General features: G+C 38.4%; 1 protein-coding gene across 1 annotated transcript; it reads right to left on the reverse strand.

The window, feature by feature from the left end:
• Positions 1 to 1,964: 1,964 nt before the first annotated feature.
• Obp83b (Odorant-binding protein 83b) lies at positions 1,965 to 22,712 on the reverse strand. The gene is made up of 7 exons (XM_072298009.1): positions 20,498 to 22,712; positions 14,660 to 14,741; positions 13,300 to 13,352; positions 12,949 to 12,984; positions 8,251 to 8,362; positions 5,582 to 5,646; positions 1,965 to 2,152 (listed from the first exon to the last, which is right to left on the reverse strand). The coding sequence occupies exons 1-7, from the start codon at positions 20,567 to 20,569 to the stop codon at positions 2,135 to 2,137; spliced, it is 438 nt and encodes a 145-aa protein (XP_072154110.1). The 5' UTR covers positions 20,570 to 22,712; the 3' UTR covers positions 1,965 to 2,134.
• Positions 22,713 to 23,021: the final 309 nt, after the last annotated feature.

Here is a 23,021-nt window from a genome sequence, read left to right on the forward strand (position 1 = left end):
CCGACTTACACCGTCGATTTGGGCTCAAATTGTCAGTGTTTTCTTTCTTATCCTGCTCTCTCTGATCCTTGCCCGTTACGAGATTGTGTACTTATTGAAGTAGTAAAATCATTTTCATGATAATTTAGACATGATAAGATTTAATTTAGTCTAGCTGGTTATTAAGAAACAAACCATGACTTCTTCTTCCCTTATATGTGACCCTGAATGGTGGCATTGTCCTACTTCTAGATGCCCTATTTCTAGGAACTGCGAGTTATCTTCGTAGACAATTTTTAAAAATGATTTTTGAATTTAAATATCGGATAGACTACGCGTTCAACTATAAGTGTGTGTGCCATACTTTTTGTTGGTAGGTATGCTTTAAACGTTAGCGAGGAAAAACCACCCAAACTTCAAAATATCATTTAAAAAATTATTTGTCAAATTTAAAGGTATAAATGACATTTCTTTAAAAGATTTTAAGATTAATTTCTAAGGAATTTTAAACTTACAGCCCGAGTCATAACCAACTGGTGGGTGAACTTGCCTGCCAAACAGGCTTTTAGGTCGAATAATTGCCAAAGATGGAAACATTTGTGAAGTACCCGCAGTCCATTTTAAACCTTCACTCGTGTTTTCTACCCCTTTCAAAACCACCCTGAAAGATACATTTGTTCTACTTACTTAGAATTCATTGATGGGCAGTCTTGTTTTGATTATTTCATTCTCATTCATTTCGGCGAAAATGAAACGATTGTGAAGATATACGCACGAAAGTCAGAGGAAACTTATAATTAAGAAAGATAATTATGAGTAGGAAGCACCGATGAAAACGTGTGATTAAAATTTGCGAACATTCAAGTTTAATGGCAACTGTGGTTTGGAGGTCAAGTTCTTGGAGCTACTGCTTTGCCTCTAACAATTCAATCTCACCTCGAGTCATACAATAGATTAATAGACCACTGGGCAAAGTAAGAATTAAACGATGGCTGATCTGCAAAACCCATGACTTAATCGCAACGTTTCAAACGTTACGTGCATGTATTTACGTTACGTGTATACGTTACGTTACGTGTATTGTATTTTTTCTCCATAAGAAAAACCAATCAGTATAGTGATTTTAAATCATAGCAAATGACGCAGGGCGGCGGAAAAGGAGAAGAAAAAAATTAGAGAATTTTTTCAGTCACAAAGTTGATTTTTCCCCGAAAGAATAAAGCATGCCTGGGCATTTCGGAACGTTGCAATGATCGAGGTAGGTATACCGACGGTGTAAGTCGGCAATCGCATAACTCGGTTCGCGACGTCGCAGACTTCCCATCACACTTTATTTTTTAAACGGAAAACCACTCAACGGCAATTCTTTAAAACTGCCGTGATTTTTCTTCTCTGTGCGAAGAAAATTCTGCAAAAACTTCAAGGAACGATGCCAATTTATTCTCCTTTACGAAAAATGATACCTATAGAGACGGAAATTTTCAGACACCGCAAACGAGTTATGTGATTGCCTACTTACACTGTCGATACGTTACCTCAGCATTAAGCTCTTAAAGCTCTCAGCATCATTCCTCGCGGACATCCGTATAAACGGAGTCAGATACCTTGATTCCCCATCTTTGATTCCTCCCCCCCCCCCCATATATATCCCTTCCACTCCCTGTAAAGTAGTTTGTCAGGCAATCCTAGATCCACGAACAGGATATTTGGACCACAATATTCAATCCACCATAACTCCTGTTTGGCCTCCGAGAATTTTTGATTTTATGAGAATTTTTTTTTTTCCAGTGTCAAAATATCCGTTAAAAACTTCTTCCTGCAGTTATGCTAACAGTTCAATGTTTTAAAAAGTCAATCTGATTTGCTTAAAATGTCTAAGAAAATGGGTTTTACTTGATAGTTTTAAACATTTTCACCAACGCGCGGGTACGCTTCTGATGAAATCATCCAAACTTATCTGTAGAAATAATACCAACTCAGAAAAGTAAGAAAACAAACATTTATTTTTAATTACACATTTACAATACAATTACTAAAGGAATGCTTCTTTTTAATGAATTTTTCAGTCGAGAAATTTTGAAAGCCAGGCGACTCCAGCTTGTGCAGTTGGCGATGCGTAAGTTAAGTTGCCTCCGGTTTGGTACCGCATGAAGTTTCAGATTATCATGACACTCTACAACAGAAAGATGTGAGGAATGTAGCTACCCCGATTACCATGTTTTGTCCCATTAAGTTGAATATCCGTTAAGGTGATTCGTCAAGCTCAAGTGACGTGGCCGAACTGGCATGCGATATATCGCATCTTTTAGGTAAAAAATCTCGGTAGATTTTGAATTTTCAGCAAAAAAAAGGACGATAGCCCTTGCGCATGAGCCTAGAGAATCATTCTAAACCCAAAAATCGGCAAAATTCAGAGAAATGAAAGCAGGATACTGTTTGGAAAAAAACCTCGCATTCGATACAGAAATCGATAGCTGAATTGAATGCGAGTTTTTCTTCCCAACACTATCCTACTTTCATTTCTCTGAATTATGCAGATTTTTGGGTTTAGAATGATTCTTTAGGCTCATGCGCAGGGGCTATCGTCCTTTTTTTTGCTGAAAATTCAAAATCTGCCGAGATTTTTTACCTAAAAGATGCGATATATCGCATGCCAGTTCGACCACTTCTTTTGAGCTCGACGAATCACCTTATAAGAATTAGAAGGGCATTGTGGCGCATCCAAAACGTAGAACCCAATCAAAAATCTATAAGCGCTTATCGAGATACCTTTATAGGAGGGCTATATGGGTTCATTCATACACCTCGAGAATTTTGGTCGTAAGTAAATGTTCGGTCACATACTCTCAAAATTTTTTTGGGAGAAGAAGCACGCGCAGGCATTTTCAGGGTCCGGCTGGTCAGACCTCAAAAGTAAAATCTTAGAATGGTCAAAAATTTCTCCCGAAAAAATGTGAAATAAAAGCATGTGAATATTTTGGAGGGAAGATAGGGTATATAGGGAAGATAGGGTAGCAGACATGTAAAGATGCTCAATGCCTCGAGGTTTGTGGTTCGATAGAGCAGTGGTTCGATCTCTCAAGTCTCTTATCTAATGAAGTATATATAGCTGCTATTAATTTACTTAATTTCTAGGTTTAGGCTTATGAGCTGGCCTATAAATAATTGAGTAATAATTTGATATTTTAAGGAAGTTCGTTTTATCTTACTTATAGGTCTGTGTGTGTCGGGAAAGGGATATAGAGTCAGGGAAATAATAATAAGATATTATCTTGTTCAAGTAAGTTTCTCCTTAGCCATACTTGTTTTTTTTATTTATATTTTTATTTTTTTATTGTTCGGGGTCGTAGAGCGCGAGGGAGTGCCATAAAGCGATCTATATGTATGATGTAGATAGGGTATACATTAACCAAGAATCAGTAATTTCCAGATATATTATGAATGTTAGCTCCCTTTTTTCTTATATTTTTGAGCTCTCCACGTGTTGCAATAACAGTACCGAAAATGCGGATGTATTTCTTATCTGCCCACACCAATCTTACAGCAGTGAGAGGTCTGCTCAAGACCTTGAAAATGCGGCGATAATTGAATCCAAATCGCATGTGCTGGCAAAAAAATTGCAAAGGGCGATGACACTAATCTCGATCATGCAAGTCTAGACTCCGGAGTTTGTAAAAATATTTTGCGGTATCGGGCCATTGCTTGCCTTCTCAGCGCGAGGATTGCAAAAATGTCTATCTATGAATTGTTTTCTATTCTTCTTACGGATAAATTTTAAACTTTGCACACACTTATCCATCCGTACCGCAGAAAAAAATATCTAATTACTATTTAACGAGCCTCAGATAAATTAAGGCACTGGATGCGAAAAGGGCACTTCTCGATTCCGGTGTTTAAGAATCTCTGTTGCCAATTAATCCCTTGGAGAAGACTTTAATGGGTGATTTTTCCAGAACTCTTTCTCTAGAAAATTGTAGAATCATAATGAATATTCAGTAGAATTTTTAGTGAAATGGATGCATTCACATTCCTTACAATGAATGAAATATTAGAGGAGACTCTGAAACACTGCAACCGAAAAGTGCCCTTTTCGCATCCAGTGCCTCAATTATAGTCGGCATCAAGCATCTCTCCAAAAGTGAACAAAAAAGATGCTGAGATCGAAGGGTCAAATCAGATATGAACAAAGGTTCGTGTTTAGATGTTCCTACCTCTTTCTGAGGTCTGCAATTATTATTCCACCGTGAGTAATAAGCTGAATCTCATGGAATAAATCCTTGAGAGTATACACGCGTCTATGTTAAATTCACCTTTGACCAATGACGCCGAATAATTTTTGACTTATTATGCGAGTTTTAAATAAAGAATCTAAAAGTAGTAAAATGATGGAAAGGGCGAGATGTGTAAGATTATTTTTCAAACCGGGAATATCACAGCGAATCGGTAATGTTTAGGGGAATATTTGTCGGCGAAAAGTGTTGGTTTTGTTTTAGATATCGGTAAATACAGTTTTAATAATTGAATCACAGTATGTAGTGGCAGTCAAATGGGTAGAACTTTTTCAAAAACTAAGATGAAAAATGAATAAAAAAAGAATTTTTTTTTTTTTTTTTTTTTTTTTTTTTTTTTTTAAAGTGAGTGTGGTTCAAACCGGTAAAATTTGACTCAGGACAACGCGATTGAGTCCAAAGGAGAATACAAACAAAAAAGAGACTAGAGTTACCTTGGTCTTTTTGGACGAAAATAAGAAAGAATGCAGTCATTCAAGAGACGTATGTCGTTTTAAAACAAAGACGTCACTGAAGCCGTTTTAGAAGAAAAACCGAGAGTCTTTTACATTTATTTTGTCAAAAAAGGGCTAATAGAGCAAATTACTTTGAGATCACTTATGTCCTTCCCAACAAAATAGGAAGAAAAATGGGAATAGTGGAAGATTTACGTCATTTTAAAAAAAGAGGTGCCAACTAAACCATTTACGTGACACGATAAAGCCCTTGATATAACATTATGCATGGAGCCATTTGAAAAATGGCCAATGAACCAGGGCAAATAAGGGCGAAAAATTTCCAAGGGTAAATTTGGATCAACGTCAAAAATGTCTAGGTCCCTGGTCCAGACATACCTACATGATGTTATGAATGGAACCCTCAGATGACGGCATCAGCGGCTATACAAAGACCGTTAGCTGTCGCTTCAAGAATTCAACCCCCTCCCCCCCAAGGAGAACTTTTTTTGACGGAATCCTACGTTACACAAGATTCTTGTAGCTCTAAGGCAAGGGCAACCTGACACCAGAGAACGGGTTTTGAATTAATGTAGGAGATAAAACCAAAAGTAAAAATACTAAAAACGAATAAATGACTAAAATGACATCCTGTTGTTGGCAGGTATGAATGAAAGTAAAAACAATAATCGACGAATAATTGAACTTAATTTTGCAATTACAAACAACTAAAAACACCTATGTGTGCGTGGGGAAACTCATGGTGCACAAGTTGTTTCTTAACTGAGCAAGAAATTGTAGTTCTCAATTGCAAATTGTGGTCCAATGTGTCCATCACTTCTGTCAAGTAATCATTAAAAGGTTCTCATGGAGGCTTACCTTGACATTAGCTTTGTGACTGCACTTGCTGAAATTGTACGTAATGTCCTCGGGTGTATCTCCACCTAAAAATTAAAGCTCAATCGTTATGTCATGTAAAATTGTTATGGCAGAAACAATAGTCTGCCTTTAAGCCATCGACTTCACCGGCACCGCCATTTTGTTGTTGTTTTACTTATAAAGAGCTGATTTCGAACTATTTATTGAAAATTTTAAATATTATTCCTACTTGTTGTCCACTGGTGGAATACATTTCAAAGATCAAAACTGAAATCAGAAAGTTCCTCATTTCCCTCCCAAATGTTTCCAGTTATTCTTTCTTCTCCGAGAAAGTTTGCAAAAATATGAAATATCTCTGAGTTCTCATAATACTGCACATATAATATGCATCTAATTTAGAGGTAATTCTCTCAAGCTAGCTAATAGCACTGTTTTTCTTCTTTCAACTTCAACACAAATTATGGACTGTTTCTCATACATTTAAGTTGGCAAAGCTAACTGTTGCTAACCCACAAGAATCGCCACTAATTCTAACACGTATAAACATGCGTAAATAATAGTTATTGCTGTCTAACATGATATGTAATTGCTATCTCTATAATGTAAATAAGCAAGAAAATATTTACCTGATACATGCTTTACAGATGATTTTTAGAAAGTGGCAGTTTCACCCAGCAAAATTGATCCGTCCAAATGGAGAGTTTTGAAGAATATGGTGTCCTCATTGGTGTGGTGGCGTTTGCGGACGTGGCGTTTGCGGATTCTAAGAATCGGGTGGCGTTTGCAGATTCTCATATTTTGACGGTGGCGATTGCGGACAGGCGGAACAGGGCCGGTGTACTTTGCGGACCAGAGAATTTATGCGGTGGCGATTGCGGACGGAGGGGTAGGCACCTACATATGCTGCCCCCCCCCCCCCCACCCCTGCGCTGTATATTAAAGAGAAAAATTACCGGAGAGGCTCTGGATTCCTTTTCGTGGATGTAGAATGAAAAAAATATTAGTATTAAACATTAGTATTATACTAGGGGGCTACGCCCCCTGGCCGCTACGCGGCCCAACCCCCCGAAGGCGCTCCGCGCCATCAATGGGCCGCTTCGCGGCCCTATTCTTACCCTCCTATTAGTATTAGTTTTATTTTTCCCCTAAACAAATTCGATATGAGGTATACTTAATAGAATGAAATAATTTTTGGTTTTGATGAATAAAGAAAAAAAAAATTTTTGAAGTCAAAAGGACGCGTTTTGGAATGACTGCTTGATGAAATATTACAGTAAAACATCGATCTGTTTAAATCGGATAATTACTAAGTATCTCTGGAGGCGGGGATCGAACCCACACCTTGATCAATGTGGACATTTCCGACGTCGTAGATGACTCGGCCACCGCTCGTCTTGAAGTAATCAGCGGAAATCTTGTGTAGATAAGTGTAGAGCTGATGCGCAGGCTACACACCTACTGCGCAACCTCCTCGACCACTGCGCATCCTCCCGCGCATAGCGGTAGCAGTCCCGGAGCACTCTGTAAATTCACTCACTTTAATAACGTGATTTTAAAAAAACCTGGGTCCTTTTTCCAAAATCTGATTAGAGCGGGCTCATCTAGAGCCTATTACCTGTCGATTCACGCAAAAATCATGGAAATCGGCCCAGTAGAATGCTCAAACGAACTATGACAAAACACATAAATTTACATTGTGTATATGGGAGAATTCGGAACTTTACCACGTAATATAAAAAAACCTGGGCCATATTTTCAAAATCTGAAAAGAGTTGGCTTATCTACAGACAATAGCTCGTCAATAGCCGCAAAAATCATGAAAATCGGCCTGGTAGAACGCTGGAACTAAGCGTCACCAGTTTCGCAAAATTAGGAGGTCTTGGAGCTTATAGTATAGATTAGTATAAAAACATATGAGCAGTGAACATACAGTAAATTTTTAAAAAAAAGGCATATCAGAAATCGCAAGTAACTGAAAAATCGTCAGTTTCAGTCCATTTTTAGGATGAAAAACATGTTGTAAATTCTAGTACAAAATTACTGAAAGTCAAAAAATTAAAATGTGTTTCCATTTTTCGTAAGTAATTTTTTAACTTTCAGTAATTTTGGATTGGATTTACATGTTTTTCATCCTAAAAATGGACTGAAACTGACGATTTTTCAGTTACTTGCGATTTCTGATATGCCTTTTTTTAAAAATTTACTGTATGTTCACTGCTCATATGTTTTTATACTAATATAATACTAATGTTTAATACTAATATTTTTTTCATTCTACATCCACGAAAAGGAATCCAGAGCCTCTCCGGTAATTTTTCTCTTTAATATACAGCGCAGGGGTGGGGGGCAGCATATGTAGGTGCCTACCCCTCCGTCCGCAATCGCCACCGCCGAAATTCTCTGGTCCGCAAAGTCCACCGGCCCTGTTCCGCATGTCCGCAATCGCCACCGTCAAAATATGAGAATCCGCAAACGCCACCCGATTCATAGAATCCGCAAACGCCACCGCACCGTCCTCATTTTATACGTAGCTTTTGCGGACATGCTCTTTTTATAAGCCTTCGGTATATATGATAACGGATCAACTTTCCTCAGCGACGTATATTTTATTTCTAAGTGCACAAATTGGATGTGTGCGAAAGACATTCACATTTATAATAAAGATTTACCTGTATTGCTACACTTAGAGGTAGCATCTAAAATGGCGTCTCGTAACGGCGGTGGGAGCATTGCCTTCGCCTGGTTTTCTATATCCTTGATCGCTATTTTTCCGTTTTTAAACTGTAAATATCAATGGTTTCTATTTAAAAAGTGGTAATTCTAAATAATTAGGCCCCGCACAGTCCAAAATACCAAGTCGATTGTGAAACTTCAAAAATGCATGTATCGTTTTGCGGCGTTGTGGACTTCCTGTCATACTTCATTTTTTACATGGAAAACCACTAAACGTCATTTTTTTAAAACTTCGGCGATTTTTATTCTCTATATATATGAAGAATATTCTGTGAATATTTCAAGCCATGATGCTGGTTCGGTATCCTTGTACAGAATAGGAGCGGAGATTGTGAGACATTGTAACCGAGATATGCATTTTTGTAGTTTCACCATCGAATTGCTCTTCACCAGGCGATGGTGAATTTAAATGAAACGCGTATCTTAATCGAACAATTAACTATAAATGGTAAGTTCGTAAGATCGTGGTATAAGTTACTAGTTACATCGCCTTAACTTACTCACTAATAGAGCATTTCAAGATCGCTTGACGCTTGAGGCGCGAAGGGTTTCGGGAGGGGGGCTGGGTTGTGAAGCTGTCAGGGGTAGTACCCCTTCAACAATGTGCCAAAGTACATAGTCCCTTCCGGCTAAAGTATCACATGCGCCATTTGTGCAGGCACCACGTCGCCAAATTTCTCGATCTTGTCAAATTTTTTACATAAAAAGTGATGAACAGAATCACTTAAAATTATTTAGTATATCTTTCATTTCGAATCCCTGAAGTTTTCCTAAAAGTATGTGCAAAAGTTAAAAAGAAAAATTAAAACAATATCGACTTGTCCGGCGACATAGCATTTAGGCGTAAATGACGTTTATGATACTTTTGACTTGAAAGGTGACGATATATCCACAACACCAATATCTGTACCACGATGATGACAAGAAGCCTAAAATGTAAACTTTACACTGGTGTGAAAGATCAGCCACGTGTTGCTGGAACGCACATGAAGTTCCAGTCTTCGTCAAAACTCCTCTTTCAATACGTGAATGTGAGGGGGCTAGTTGCGCCTTCCAACTGATGTTTCGACTACCGGCGAACTTGATTTAATCGCAGCTTATGAGCAGTGAGACAGCGAAGTTTAGGCGCTTTTATTTGCTAATACCGTGTCTCTGGAGATCGACAGGCACATAAGTCCTTAAATAGGAGATGCTTATCTACAGAGAGCGTTGCAAACATCAGTGTAAAATTGTCACGCATTCTGTGTTATTATTTTTTCTACACGTAACATTTTATCGTGCGTATCATCCAACTTAAGCGGCTATGTAATTCGATGCATAAAATAATGTGTATTCGATGGTTCCGACGTCAGTGCATTCTTACCTCATTGTATTAACGCCAAGATGGTCAAATGCGTAAAGTGCGCTTTTTCGTGCTTAAATTGATTTATGATAGGTTATAGGAAATTTCGTCAAAGATTTTTTGTCCGCGCACTTGTTTTTTTCAGTAATTCCACGGGAGTTTTGGTCCACGTGCCAGTTGAGACTCAAAGTTAATTGGCCCACATGTAAATACAAACGACAATTGCTCAAGACGTTTTTGGATGAAAATGTAAAATGTCTTGGAAGAATGAGGGTTTGCTTGTTTTTTTGTTTTGTCTGTTTGGTCCAACGGAGAATAATATGTAGTTGAGAGTTTTGGTAAAAATTTTGGAGCGTCAATTCCATGAGACAAAATTCACAAAAACTCTCTACACCTCTTTGGTGTAACAGAACTTAATTATCTTTCAAGATTTTCCCACCTTGTTATACCTGAACCGGATAAACCTCTATTTTTGCCTCAGCTAAAGGCTCTTAGATTTTTCCAGTGTACGATAAGTATCTTGATTTTATTTGCGAGGAAAGATCTGTACTTTTAAAGGATGCCTGTCATTCTTAATACGTTCAATTTCGTATAATACTGTGCAACACTTCTGTTGTGAAATTAGTTGCTTCAGGCGCCGCCGCACGGCACGGCGGGCGGGCGGCCAGCGCGTAACGCGCATCGGCGCCTACAAACCTAAAGGGATACCTCTAGCATTGTGCAATGCGTGAAGTATGCACTTAGGTTTGTAGGCGCCAGTGAGCCTCTCGCGCTGGCAGCCGCAGCACGCTGTGCGCCGCTCCGCTCCGCTCTCTTATAGGCTTTAATATCTATACTCGCAAAGTAAGCGTTTTTTAACTCAGGATTTTGAAATGTTTGCACACTCTGCATTGATTATTCTCATTTAAATTGATGGGGAAAAAATATGTATCAATTTATCAAAGGAGAATAATAATATAATGCGTGTTTTTTTAAAAATTTAATGATTTCTAAAGCACTTTAATTTTTGCTTTTACATTTAGTGCTTTTATTGTGCTGCGGCGAGGTGTACGCGCAACCAAACGCTCAAAATTTGGCGTAATTGACTCTAAAAGATGTATGTACAATTGGGTTAAAACTAAAGATTGCCTGCTTCTTGGTTTTCCCCCCTCTTTTATTCATTTTTGCAGTTTCTGTCAGCACAACTGCGGCTTATTGAGATTAATGTCGCTTGGAAAAGGTTTTACAAATATTTGTCTCGTTTTAAGAATATAAATATTTTCAAAATGAAGTATTAATTTCGTAAAGAACAAATTAAAAAAATATAAAAAAAGTTCCTATACACATATAAGATATATTGCACATCGAATATTTTAAGGATAGAAATAAAACCAAATATTCACAAATGACAATTTAAGAAGATGATTCAAAAGGAGAAAGTAATAACATTTCATTTAGAAAATGAGCAACCATACCAATACCTCCTTCTCTCTCAATTTCTCATTTCCATATTGTCAATATAATGCTACATACCGACTAAAATATAACGCTTGAACCGAGTCACCGTTGCTTATTTTACGCGTGGGCGTAAACTACTGGACAAAAAAGGTGCGCGGACAAAAAATCGTTGACAAAATGTCCTGAAACCTTATGATACATTAATAGCCAACTCGTAATGAACTAATCTAATGAACACTCAGTACAAAGTCTAGACTTAGGGTTGTGTGCTATTGTTATTTGCACATACGCTGAAACCGTCGAACACAATATATTAAGAATACCGACCGGGCCCTAGATCGAACTATTAAAATAAATCATATTTGCGCTCATCTCACTTATATGTAGTGAATATTTTTTCATCAGTTTTACAATTTTTGAGTTTTATTTTTATTATTACTAGTTCTTTTCGTTACAACCAAATTCTCTGAGATTTATGTCACTGCCAGCCTGATGAGAATTATCAAGGAAGTTTCAAGAATTTTACTTCAGCAAAAAAATTGAGAGCACAATGAAATGATTATAAGAAGAGATACTACATTTCCCGATAAGGAGCTGATATTTGAGGATTTTGATACCTTAGAGAGGCGAAATAACTATTATCCCAGTCTCTCTCTCCATTAAAAGAAAAATTTAATTATCACGATTTTCGGTTTAAAATTCATTTTGGCTTTTTCCATTAACCCCTTTAGAATTGGAATCATCCAAGAATATCCCGTATAACTTCCTCTAGGCTCTTCAGTAAACAAATAAAAAACATTTCAAACAAAATCACAGTATATTAGCCAAGTGAGGTCTCTTCCCAAAAGGCGAACTCGACATCTGAATAATGCGCGATGCGTGAAACAATGGAGGCATATCTGGAGTTAGGTTCGAACCCAACATACAACTATTTTAACTCCGCGGTGGGCCGGGTTGCATACGCCCGACTTTGCGGGCGAAATCTGAAATTTGCCCACGGCTCTCGCGATAACGAATGGGCGTGATCAGTGTTTTACTCCAGCGTGACGTCTTTCGGCCAATTGTTTTGACGCTCTTGTCGCACAGATTTATAACGCGATATCAAAAAGAAAATCATAATGCGCATTGCGAATAACAAAAGTGCTAGACCACCTGAGCCTCCCACGCATGCTTCCAATGTTATTTTCCATAAGGAATACAAAAGTCTTTGTCGGGTGTCTGATTGACTGGAAAGCATGTGCGGGAAGATCAGCCGGTCACGCTCTTTTCTTTTTCAACGCGGACTCTTTATTTTATTTTCGCGCGATATTAGCAAACTGCGATGCTCTTCGAGAGACGAACTCGGCATTCGAATGTTGCACTGAGCGTAAAACAATAGAAGAATATACGAAGTTTGGTTTGGACACAACATGCAGCTATTTTAACTCCTCAGTAGGCCGGGTTTCCTGCGCTCAAAGAAAACATTGATCGCACCTGTACCTTGTCGCCAGAGCCGTATATTGCGAGGGCGCGTTGGCCGAGGGCCGATCTCAGATTTCGCCCGCAAAATCTAACGTATGCAACCTGGCTCACCGCGGAGTTAAAATAGTTTCATGCTGGGCTCAGACCCAACATCGTACATTACTCCATTATTCCCCACGTTATTATGAGTTAAAAGAGCGTTCTGATATCCACGCAATTGTAAAAAAGGCTCAGATTTTATCGAAATGGTAACTATAAACATTCTTAGTTCATTCATCTGAACCGCAAATTGACAGAAATGTATGTGACTTAAAGCAAATGCTAACTTGCAATTTGAATGTGGAATTTAAATGACTAGCCTTCAGATTTTAATATATCGTAGGATGCTACTTACCCCTTGCATATTTTTCAACATACACAAAGTGTATTTCTGAAAGAAAAAGAAGAGAAAGAGATATTAAAATTTGTTTTCCATAAGTCCTGGTACTGTGTCAATGAAGTTTTTTATTCAGCTTGCTGGTCCATTAGCGTAGTTTGATATATGAGTGTAATATGAGCTTGTTCATAGAATTCTAATTCAACAGGAAAAATAATTTTTCATGATGAATAATTTTGTATGTATTTCTTTAACTATGTCAAAAATATCAACCAGTGCATAATGTAAGCTTTCATTTAAGATGTTTGTATCATCCAGTCCCAACACCAATTTAGTCGTGCACAAAAATACAGAATTCATCATCCTTACTTTAAAGGCCGGATCGTCATTCACTCCCTCCTCCATGAATTTCGCAAGACCCTCTGCAAACAAGGAGAGAAATAATTGTTCTGAAAACGCAAAACTCAAAGCTAAACTGCTTCGGTGGTAATCAATGATTAACCACAATAATTTCTTTTCTTATACGAGTATTACAGGGACGGTCAACGCGTCCTATGGCAGAAAAGCAAAATAGGATGTTGTGTATAGGTCAGAGCTAAAAAATGACGACTGGCAAGTAGGTCACGAGAAGGAAATTATTCTCTTTAAAAAAAACCAATCCAAGGCATTGCACATTCGTACAACAAGAGCCTTTCACATCGAATATTTTTCTACGCATAAACGTTTAAAAAAATTAAATACTATAAACTGCATCTCGGTCCAAACAATTTGTCATCAAAATTTCCAGTTTTTTTTTTTTTTTTTTCATATAGTAAGATTATCTGTCATTTATTCCTTTGTGCTTGCGTTTTTTCTGGTTTCACCGGCGACGTATGACATATTTTGAGACACAAGCTCTCTTAATTTTTGAGATAAACTCTTTAGCATCGAGGAAAAATTACGAGGAATTATGATTTTTGGGTCATAGCTACGTATAGTCCTATCGTTTACATTTTTTTATTAGAGAAGGTGGGCGCGTCATATTTTGTGTCAAATTTTAACATTAAATGGCGCGAAGATGGTTCATTTGACGAATGATCAGTGGTGCAGGATGGACCTCATCACAAAGCTTCACACCAGTCTCTCTCAAAAACTAACTGTCTGCCAAAGATTTCTTTCCCTAAAAAATGTGTTTCATTACGCCGAGTGCGACTTAGTCACTCGAAATTGTAATGCTTCTGCATAAATTGGCTGCTCCGCATGGGCGAAACCAGGGGGGGGGGGGGTGCACCCCAAGAAATTTACGTCCCTTTCTCCCCTCAAGAAATGTAAGGGGTTGTCCCGAGTAAGCGAGTTGCATATCTTTTATTTATGGAATTGCACCTTGATCCATTTTTCTGTGAGAATAGCTCAAATTTCTACGCAGAAAACGCAATTTTTGAAAATTTTCCCGAAATATTTTTCCGAATTCTACCTCCGAGACACCCTCGATGAGGTGCCCTTCTGCTCTTTTGCCCATCCTCCCTTCATAGAAAGTTCCTAGTTCTGCACATGATGCTCCAACAACTGAGAATCATTCGCAATTCAACCTTTTTCATCACTCAGCAAAATCGATCCATACGTGGATGGTAAGACTGAATATTTTCAAGTTCACAGCTCTGATATTGTCAGGTTGAGCGCTAGCTGTTTTATTCCAATCGAGGAGTCAATGAAATGAAAGCGAAAATGTTGAATTGCAAAATTCACCCACCTTTCTTCACACCAGAGCGTGCCATGCACGTCTTTTTGTGCATATCTTTCATCTGCTTGATCATTTGTTCCGAAACTGCCGTCTGTTATAAGCAGAAAAATACAATGATAAAAAAATATTAAATTTCGGTTTTTCTAATATCACTCGGATGTAAAAGATATCTTTTTCGTCAAAAGAACATTGCACCTCCTGTATGGGTTAGACAACACCACCAATTTTTCCACACCTGCAGAACCCTTAAGCTTAATGTGAATAACTCAGTTGAAAGTGAGTAACAACCGTTTTGCTCTGAACCCCTAAAAACGCTTCACGCTCTTTACATTTGCTCGTCTCCCTCGTACCTGTAATATATTTTGCGCTGAACATTTAATTTAAACACAATAATGTAATGGTAGCACTCCATAACGAGTACGCCAGAGAAAGTCATGATAAGCTAACTGTTGTTTGGTTCAAAAATAAGGAAAATCTGTGAAAAGTCAAACTTTTTGTTTTTAAACGAGCACAACGTAGTGGGCCCACAATTTGCTAAGCCAGAGTATTTTCGTTTTTCTTGGCGTTTTTGACGTTGTACGAATTTCCTTAGATTTTTTCTCGCCTGATGAAGATTATTCCGTAAAATTACAACAATAAATGTGGTATACTTTTATTTGGTTAAGCAAAATTGATCTTGTTTTGAAACACCGCGATTGAGGAACGCAGTGTTAAACTTTCATCGGCAATTTTCCGTATCATCCACAAATTCGTCTGACATCAAGAACTGCAATAAGACACGTAAGCTGTCTCATTATAATGTCCGATCTAGACAATAGACATCCTCAACTTTTGTTGTGATACTCGTTTAATCAACCGTTTTACCTACTTGCCGCCCATAGGCCGCCTGTATTTTGCCGCCCCCTTCTCATTCCTTTTGAAATATCAATAAAAACCATCAAATGAACGTGCCAGCGGGGGAGGGGTGCATAAGACGCGTTTACTCGTGTTGGACACATTTTTTGCGAAAGCCCTGTCAACACTACTAGCAAAAGTTCACGGAACTTCGTGCGAAAGTTAAGTTTCGTTAACCTAGCTCTGCGTGGACAAGGCCTTCCGTTCATAAAAAATGAACGAAAAAATTATGAGAGAACAAACATAAATGTGGATTAATGATTTTAACTTCCGCCTCCGCGCCGCGCTGACCGCACCGTGTTTGGCGCAATGCGTGAAGTATTCTCGGAGTCTTGTAGGCGCTATCCGTTTCACGCTGACCGCAGTGACCGCACTCTGTTTGATGCAATGCGTGAAGTATTCGTGCAGTCTTGTCGGCGCTAATATGTGTTACATGCCGATCGCCTCGCCGAGGGCTTCTCTTTTTCATCTCAGGTCCTCGTCATAATTTCTCTCTAAGTCGCGCCGTTCCGGGCCAAATTGCGTGTTTTAACTATTTGGTTTCTCTCTTAACTTGAATAATTAAAGGTACTGTCTCTTGTATCTCTGAAAGACGACAAAATTAGAAATTACTATACTCTCAGGAAATGAGAGATTTTGTCGCCTTCTCTCGTTTGTACTTTTTTTTCTAAATCCGATTTTTTTTATACCTACACTTAAAAAAACTGCAAAATTTGCCGCCCCCCATAGATTTGCCGCCATGGGTCACCCTCTTAATACGGTCCTGATCCTTAATTTGATTGGTACCAAAATTTCTCGTATTAAAGCTTCAGGTATGTTATATTGGAAACATGGACGCACAATGATGTACATACACTATGTGTTCAGGGAGTGCGAAAAATTCCCCTCACTTACCAAAAACTTACACTTAAGTGCAAATAGTTGCTTCTTCGACTACTTTTTGTATCATTTTGGTATCATAAAATTTAAAATTGGTGTGATTGCAGCGGAAAGCTCATTTCTCCTCGGCTGAACTCACCTAGTTCTCATGACTTTAGCGAGCGGTTTTAGTCTGCCGGTGGAACAAAGGGGGAAAGAGGTAAATCCAATTTGCAAAATTAAAATAATAATTTATGTTTTTCGAAGAACAGCAAATAACAATATTTTACGTAATTTACACATATATTTACAACGAAGTCATACTTAACTAATGTAACAGATAAAAGCGAAATCTTACACAATTGTAGCCATCGTATTGTATGATGAATTGCAACGAAATTGAATCACATTGAATCTTCCCATAAACATTTGGTGCTTGCCTACATTTTAATTTGCGTGATTTTTAATTAAATTGAAGTTGTTGTGCAAAGTCAGAGAGATCCAAATTGTTTTTAAGGTGTAAATGAGTTCTTTTCCCTGAAGTAACTATTGGAAAATTGATGCTTGTGACATTCTTTCTGAAAACCGCGTCGAAGATTGGACACATAGGTAGACCATTTTTGAAAATTAGAATAATGAAGAACACCGGTCCCCTGAATGATGGTCTCAACTAAGTTTTGGTCAAAGTTTGATCGGCGTGTACTTAAATTGGATACTTTGCAGGGCTGTATGAACGGACATGCTTGCTTGGAATGTTAGACTTTCTAAGATAAAATTTGTAATTTTACTTTCAGTACAGAAACGCTATACCTTCTGGACGAGGGTCTGAATTTTCTATTTCCGGTAAGTTCTTGCAGACACATGAGCATTACGAAGCTCCGTTTTATATAAAACTTCAGTTTTTTGAAAATTTAAGCTTTAAGTGATGGCATTTTTGCTGAAATCTGCTGTGAATCGCCCTCAAGATCCTTGCGTCATTCTACGTGAAAAATTGTGCATCTTTGTGATTGATAATCCTGATAAGTCGAGTAAAGTTCTTGCTCTCTCAGGATGTTTGAAGGTTTTTTAGACGTATCCTTTTTTTCTGGATGAATCGCTGAGTACTTGGTTTTAAAAACTGAACAACACCGTCGGAGCTCGGAATTTTCCCCGCCCCTCCTCTCCCGTCAAGAATAGTATGGCTCAGTTTTTGAAAACGGTTATTCTTACCCTGGTAAAAATTGGCAGTAGAATGTGTGTTCCAAAATACTATAGACCTAAAGCCGGCTGTAAGATTTCCAATAGCTTCTGTAGCCGGCTGTACAATTTCTTATAGCCTTTTATAGCCGATGGCGATTAAGCAACAGCCAGGCGATAAAGTGTATGCTAAACGTTACTAATTACGGATGCTAGAACTTAGTGAGTTTTTGGAATACTGCTCTCTTTTTGGGTCGTAGTATCTAGATTTATTTTGCGAGGAAAGCTCCGTACTTTTGAAGGATACCTGCCATTACTAATATATTAGAGTGCCTTCAGTTTCGTATGATACTGTGCAATACCTTTGGTGTGAAATAGTTGCTTCAGACGCCGTGGCACGCTGCGGCGCGGCGCGGCAGGGCAGCAAGCGCGAAACGCGCATTGGCGCCTACAAACCTAACAAGGATACTTCACGCATTGCGCAATGCGTGAAGTATCCCTGTTAGGTTTGTAGGCGCCAGTGCGACGCCGCTCCGCTTTGTGTTAGGCTCTAATATTTGATCTCGCGGAGTCAGCGTTTTTCAACTCATGATTTTGAAATGTTTGCACACTCTGTATGGACTATTCTCATTTTAATTGATGAAAAAAAAAAAAAAAATAAAAAAATAAGTAGTAAAGGAAAATATAATGTGTGTTTTGTAAATGTAAAGGTAGTTCCGTATCAAACTTAATGATTTCCAAAGCACACGAACTTCTACACAATTTCGTATAGCCTTTTAGAGCCAATGGCGATAAAGTGTAAAGCCCGGCGATAGGCACTACAGCCCGACTGTATACTTTTTTATAGCTTCGTATAGCCCGGCTATATGATTTTCAATAGCCTTCTTTAGTCGGCTATAAGAACTCCTATGGTATTTTAAAATGCAGCTCCTATCGCCAATTTTTACCAGGGTAAATTCATCCGGATGATAAAATATGCTTTTACCACACTTCAAACATCTTGCGCGTATGCCAAGACTCAACTTTGGACACCAAAATTATCAATAGGGAACTAAATGATCCTCTTTGCCGCCCCCACCCCCCGCCTTTCCAAGTGCAGTGAAACAGCAGGGGGACCCATTAAGAAATTTCGGTCGGTAGGTCACTAATTGCAGCTTATCAGAACTCAGAAAACCAGGCAATTTAACATGGTCTTTTCCCTTGGAGTTGAGTGCACTAAGAAAAAGCTATTTAGCTTATAAACCAGTTAGTGGTTCATATGGAACACCATTAATAGTATTAAAGGCAACATATAATAGTTAGTTAGTTATTTTGATTAACGACGATCAGCAACCAGGCTATTTACGTCGGGGACCAGGAAACCTTTTTAAATTTAATCATAGCACATATATACCTAAGTACGGTTCACCGACTGATAATTACTTGGATTACATTTTGCAATAAGGGACCACTATCCCCATTTTAAAAACAACATACATGCCATTGGTTTCCCTACACAGATATGTGCTTTTATGAAAAAGCTAGAAGCAGTGGTTCTTAAAAGCAAAATTCAATCCATTTGTTCATCTACGACTATTAGTGATGTTCCATTTGAACCATTAATTGGTTCATAAAGCAATGGATTTTTCTCCGTGTGGAGTCCTTTAGAATATTCTACCTTGCATCCCATTTTAAGGAGAAAACGGAATGTTGTCCTCAGTTTTAAACCTACTTTGGTGTTCCACTCAACTACAGAAGATCTACTTCAGCAAAAGAATGCATACAATGAGAGCCACCGTTCATCATGCCTCCAAGCAGCACGCAACCACAGCAGTAGGAATATGTAAACAATACTGCACACATGGATGCAGGCATTGCAGGAATTCACAATTACCCGAGATCAGAATTTTTTCGTCTACTCGTGGCCCCAGACGGCGGCGCGGAGTGCTGATCTCGGCTCATTTTTGGCTTTCCGATTCTTACCAGCCAGCGCAGGCGATGCTTTGAACTTGGCTCACTTATCTGCAGTCAGTAATTAGTTGATTACCAGTTATGCAACTCTCTCCTCGCTTTCAAACAATTGCAACCGATATTTGATGTTTCGCACGCTCAGTCTGCTCTTTCCCAAACAAAGCCCCCACGCTACGTCTAAGTCTTAAATTTTTTTTCTCTCTCTTCTTTTTTGAGTCTTGTAATGAATCATCACCCCTATAGTTCTGAATGTATGATGCATGTTTCTCCATAAGTCGAGGATTACCATCGATTTTTATGCACAATTGTGTTGGAATTGCAACGATGAAGCTGGTTTTCTCTAAACGCACTGAAGCAAAAAAAAAAAAAAAAAAAAAAAAAAAAAAAAAAAAAAAAAAAAAAAAACCTTACTTTAAGGCCGTAATGAAGAAGAGTGGGCATTCCAAGAATGTACCTCTGGATATATATAGTCAGATCCGCCGTAAGGGGGGGGGGGGGCACTGGGTCCCTGGCACCGAGGAACCGGGGGGGCCGTCTCGTAAGGAATACGCTGTTTCAATATTTCTAAAATCCTGCCGTGTAGATTTTTTCAAAAAACATAACTATACCGGAAAGTTTAAATTTTTTGGCCGATATACATCCGAATTCTCACTACCTATGCAATTTTTAAGGGCAAACTTATTTTTAATTTTTTAGTTTTTTTACATTTCTTTACTTATAAATACAATCATAGAAACAAATATATAAAACTTAATTATTCAACTGAGTTATTTATAGTAGGAACTTTGCAAATGTTTTTATGTTCTCCCAATGTCCTACCAGAGCTATGCACATCTCTATGACTAGGAAGGATACATTATAAGTCATTGGTAATCTATCGGGGTCATCCTTCGACACTCGCGTCAATTCAATCAGACCCACACTAACCAAATATGTGCTTAGTAAATTTAAAGCAAACATCACACTTACTTCGACATCGGGAATAAATGTAACGTGCAGCAGGCAAACCACCAGGAGTGCGAAACACACCTCTCCTTGCATTTTCGGGACGGTAGAAAAAGGTAAAGTCGGATTTGAAAATTCACACACTCAATGAAACATTAGAGCTAGCACAACTGAGTCCTGGCGCAAAACTAAAATTTTTCCGTGTATTCTTAAAATATACTGCTGTTGGATCATGACAGAAGTTGACAGAGGAAGCACGTCCCACAGGTAATGACGGTTTTCGGCTTGAAATAGGTCTAATTAAATCGTTGTACACCAGCGAAGTTGAATTAAACAGAGATTACAGCTCTCTGTGTAGTAATTATAGTATTGTTTCGGAAAAGATTCAGACGGAAGTGACTCCGATACCTAATCAAAGCAAATATTAATGTCCCCTCTCTTCTCGCACGGACTTTCCTAGTGTCTCATTGAATGTTAGCTTTTGAATCGAGAAATCATACGATCCTGTGGTTACTGGTTAGCCTTACTCGTGCGCGTGATCAAAGTCTCTTAAGTCTTAAATGAGCATCAGTGCAAGTGATGATATTATACGGTAACTTTTCCTCGCCTCTCTCTTAACTTAACTGTCGTTGCATGTTTTAAGCAACTACTGTGGCTGAAGAGTGCAAAATTCTTTGCATTGTTCTCCGATAAAGACAACTAAAAGAACTCGCAGAGTAGACCTTTCGTGTGATAGAAAAATAATGTGGATATGTGCTTATTCTCTGATGTTTTCATGAGTCTTTGTCGTCGATTTAAACTAACGATTGATTCGCCTTTATCTCGCTACTTTTATTTCAAAAAAGCAGCTGCCGGATTGGTTTTCTCGTTACTTTGAATTCTTTGAAAAAAAGAAAAACACAACTTTTTATTTCTGGCGTTTTCGAGTAAAATTAAGTGTGACAGAGGGGATAATGATGAGTGCCAAAGTTCTGGTCGCCCGTGAATTGAAACCAATATCTAAATGTAGGTACGATTCATGTAAGGATAGTACTTAGGCCAGCCGACGCTCTATAATTTTTATAATTTTTTTATGCCAACAAACAAATGGAAATGAATTTAAAGAGTATGATTGTACCCAAAACAATTTTTTTTTCTTTGCCTTGGTCCAAAACTTTTCACCAATTTAAATAGTTGGATTGAACAACATTTTTCTTAATCTATACTATATATAAATATCTCTATATATATTACTCTGTACCTATTGACTTTCATTCTACAAAATGCAAAGAAGCAAAACTCAGTCTATTAAGTTGATTCTCGTCAGAGGCTGCTCCGTGGGTAGTTTGCGTATTCCGTGGCGGTCGCTTATTTTCTCGAGTGCGAAGAAATTACCTCGTTTTAAGTGAGGGCAAAGCAGGAAGATAGATGAACAATTCGAAGACTCTATGCTGAGATGATTATGTCCAATCCCACTGATGTCGAAAGGTAGAAGGCCTCAACGTTTTTACCGCGAAAGGCCGTTCGCAAACTTAATGGTCGTCAATTGAATATTGTCACTTGGTCTCTGTGACCTTTGGCGGGCCAAGGGAACACCTGCTCCTATGTCGTCGAGAAAATTATACCAATTAGAGAAACAACACACACTGAAGAGGCTTCTCCACGAGGAAATAACAAATACACAGTTTTTCACTGAAAAATGCATAAATTTGAGAGACACATTAAAAGCGTCCGAATTTTAGAATTCCATCTTTCACTTCCTCTATACATGTGTAGCATAACAATCCCACGGGAATTAATTTTTGGCACTTTAATTTATAGTTAGAACAACTTCCAAATCACCAAAGTTCCCAATCGTCATGTCAAACGCACTCACGTACACTTTGCCGAAGAAGAACATGTCGTAAAACCACCGATGCACTTTTTATGAGGGTTGCTTCACTGAAGCATACAAAAATGTAGCAACTGCAAACTTTTGGTTGCTCGCCGTAAAAAGTTAACCCTTCAAGTCTTTTTAGAGAGGAAGGTCAGGGGTAACGTCAAAGAGCACAAAACTGCGCGGCTATTGAATTTGAAAAAAAGTTTTTGGAACTAAACGAGGACGACTCGTTGAGTAGTATTTACCCGATGGATTTGACCTAACTGATTTTTCAATTTTTGACGACAGCGGCGAATAAGCAGCTTTCAAAAGTTTCTATCCTAGGGCACGCACTGAAATGCTCCAGTGAAATGAAACGACTAAAATTGGACGTAGGATACAAGCAAGCGAAGGCGTGTATCCAATGAATGAGTGGAAAAACAATACAAAGAAGTCACCTGTCGGCCGTTAATAACTTTCTTGTCAACATTTGCTCCATTATCTGAGGTCCGAGCAGTTGGTGGCTGTGGTCGAGCTTTCGGCGTTACATCACAGCTGTCGCGGTCGCCGGTGTTTTTGGATTAGATGCAACGCAGAAAATTCTTCGCAGAAACGGACGTCAAATTGCGTGCGGCAGGGATTTTGCAGGTGGGTGCACATTCTCGTCGTTTCGACGCGCATCGATGAAAGTTCAGAGAATTTCAAACCCAC

Source organism: Bemisia tabaci, chromosome 3, assembly GCF_918797505.1.
Source record: "Bemisia tabaci chromosome 3, PGI_BMITA_v3".
In the NCBI taxonomy this organism is placed as follows: domain Eukaryota; kingdom Metazoa; phylum Arthropoda; class Insecta; order Hemiptera; family Aleyrodidae; genus Bemisia; species Bemisia tabaci.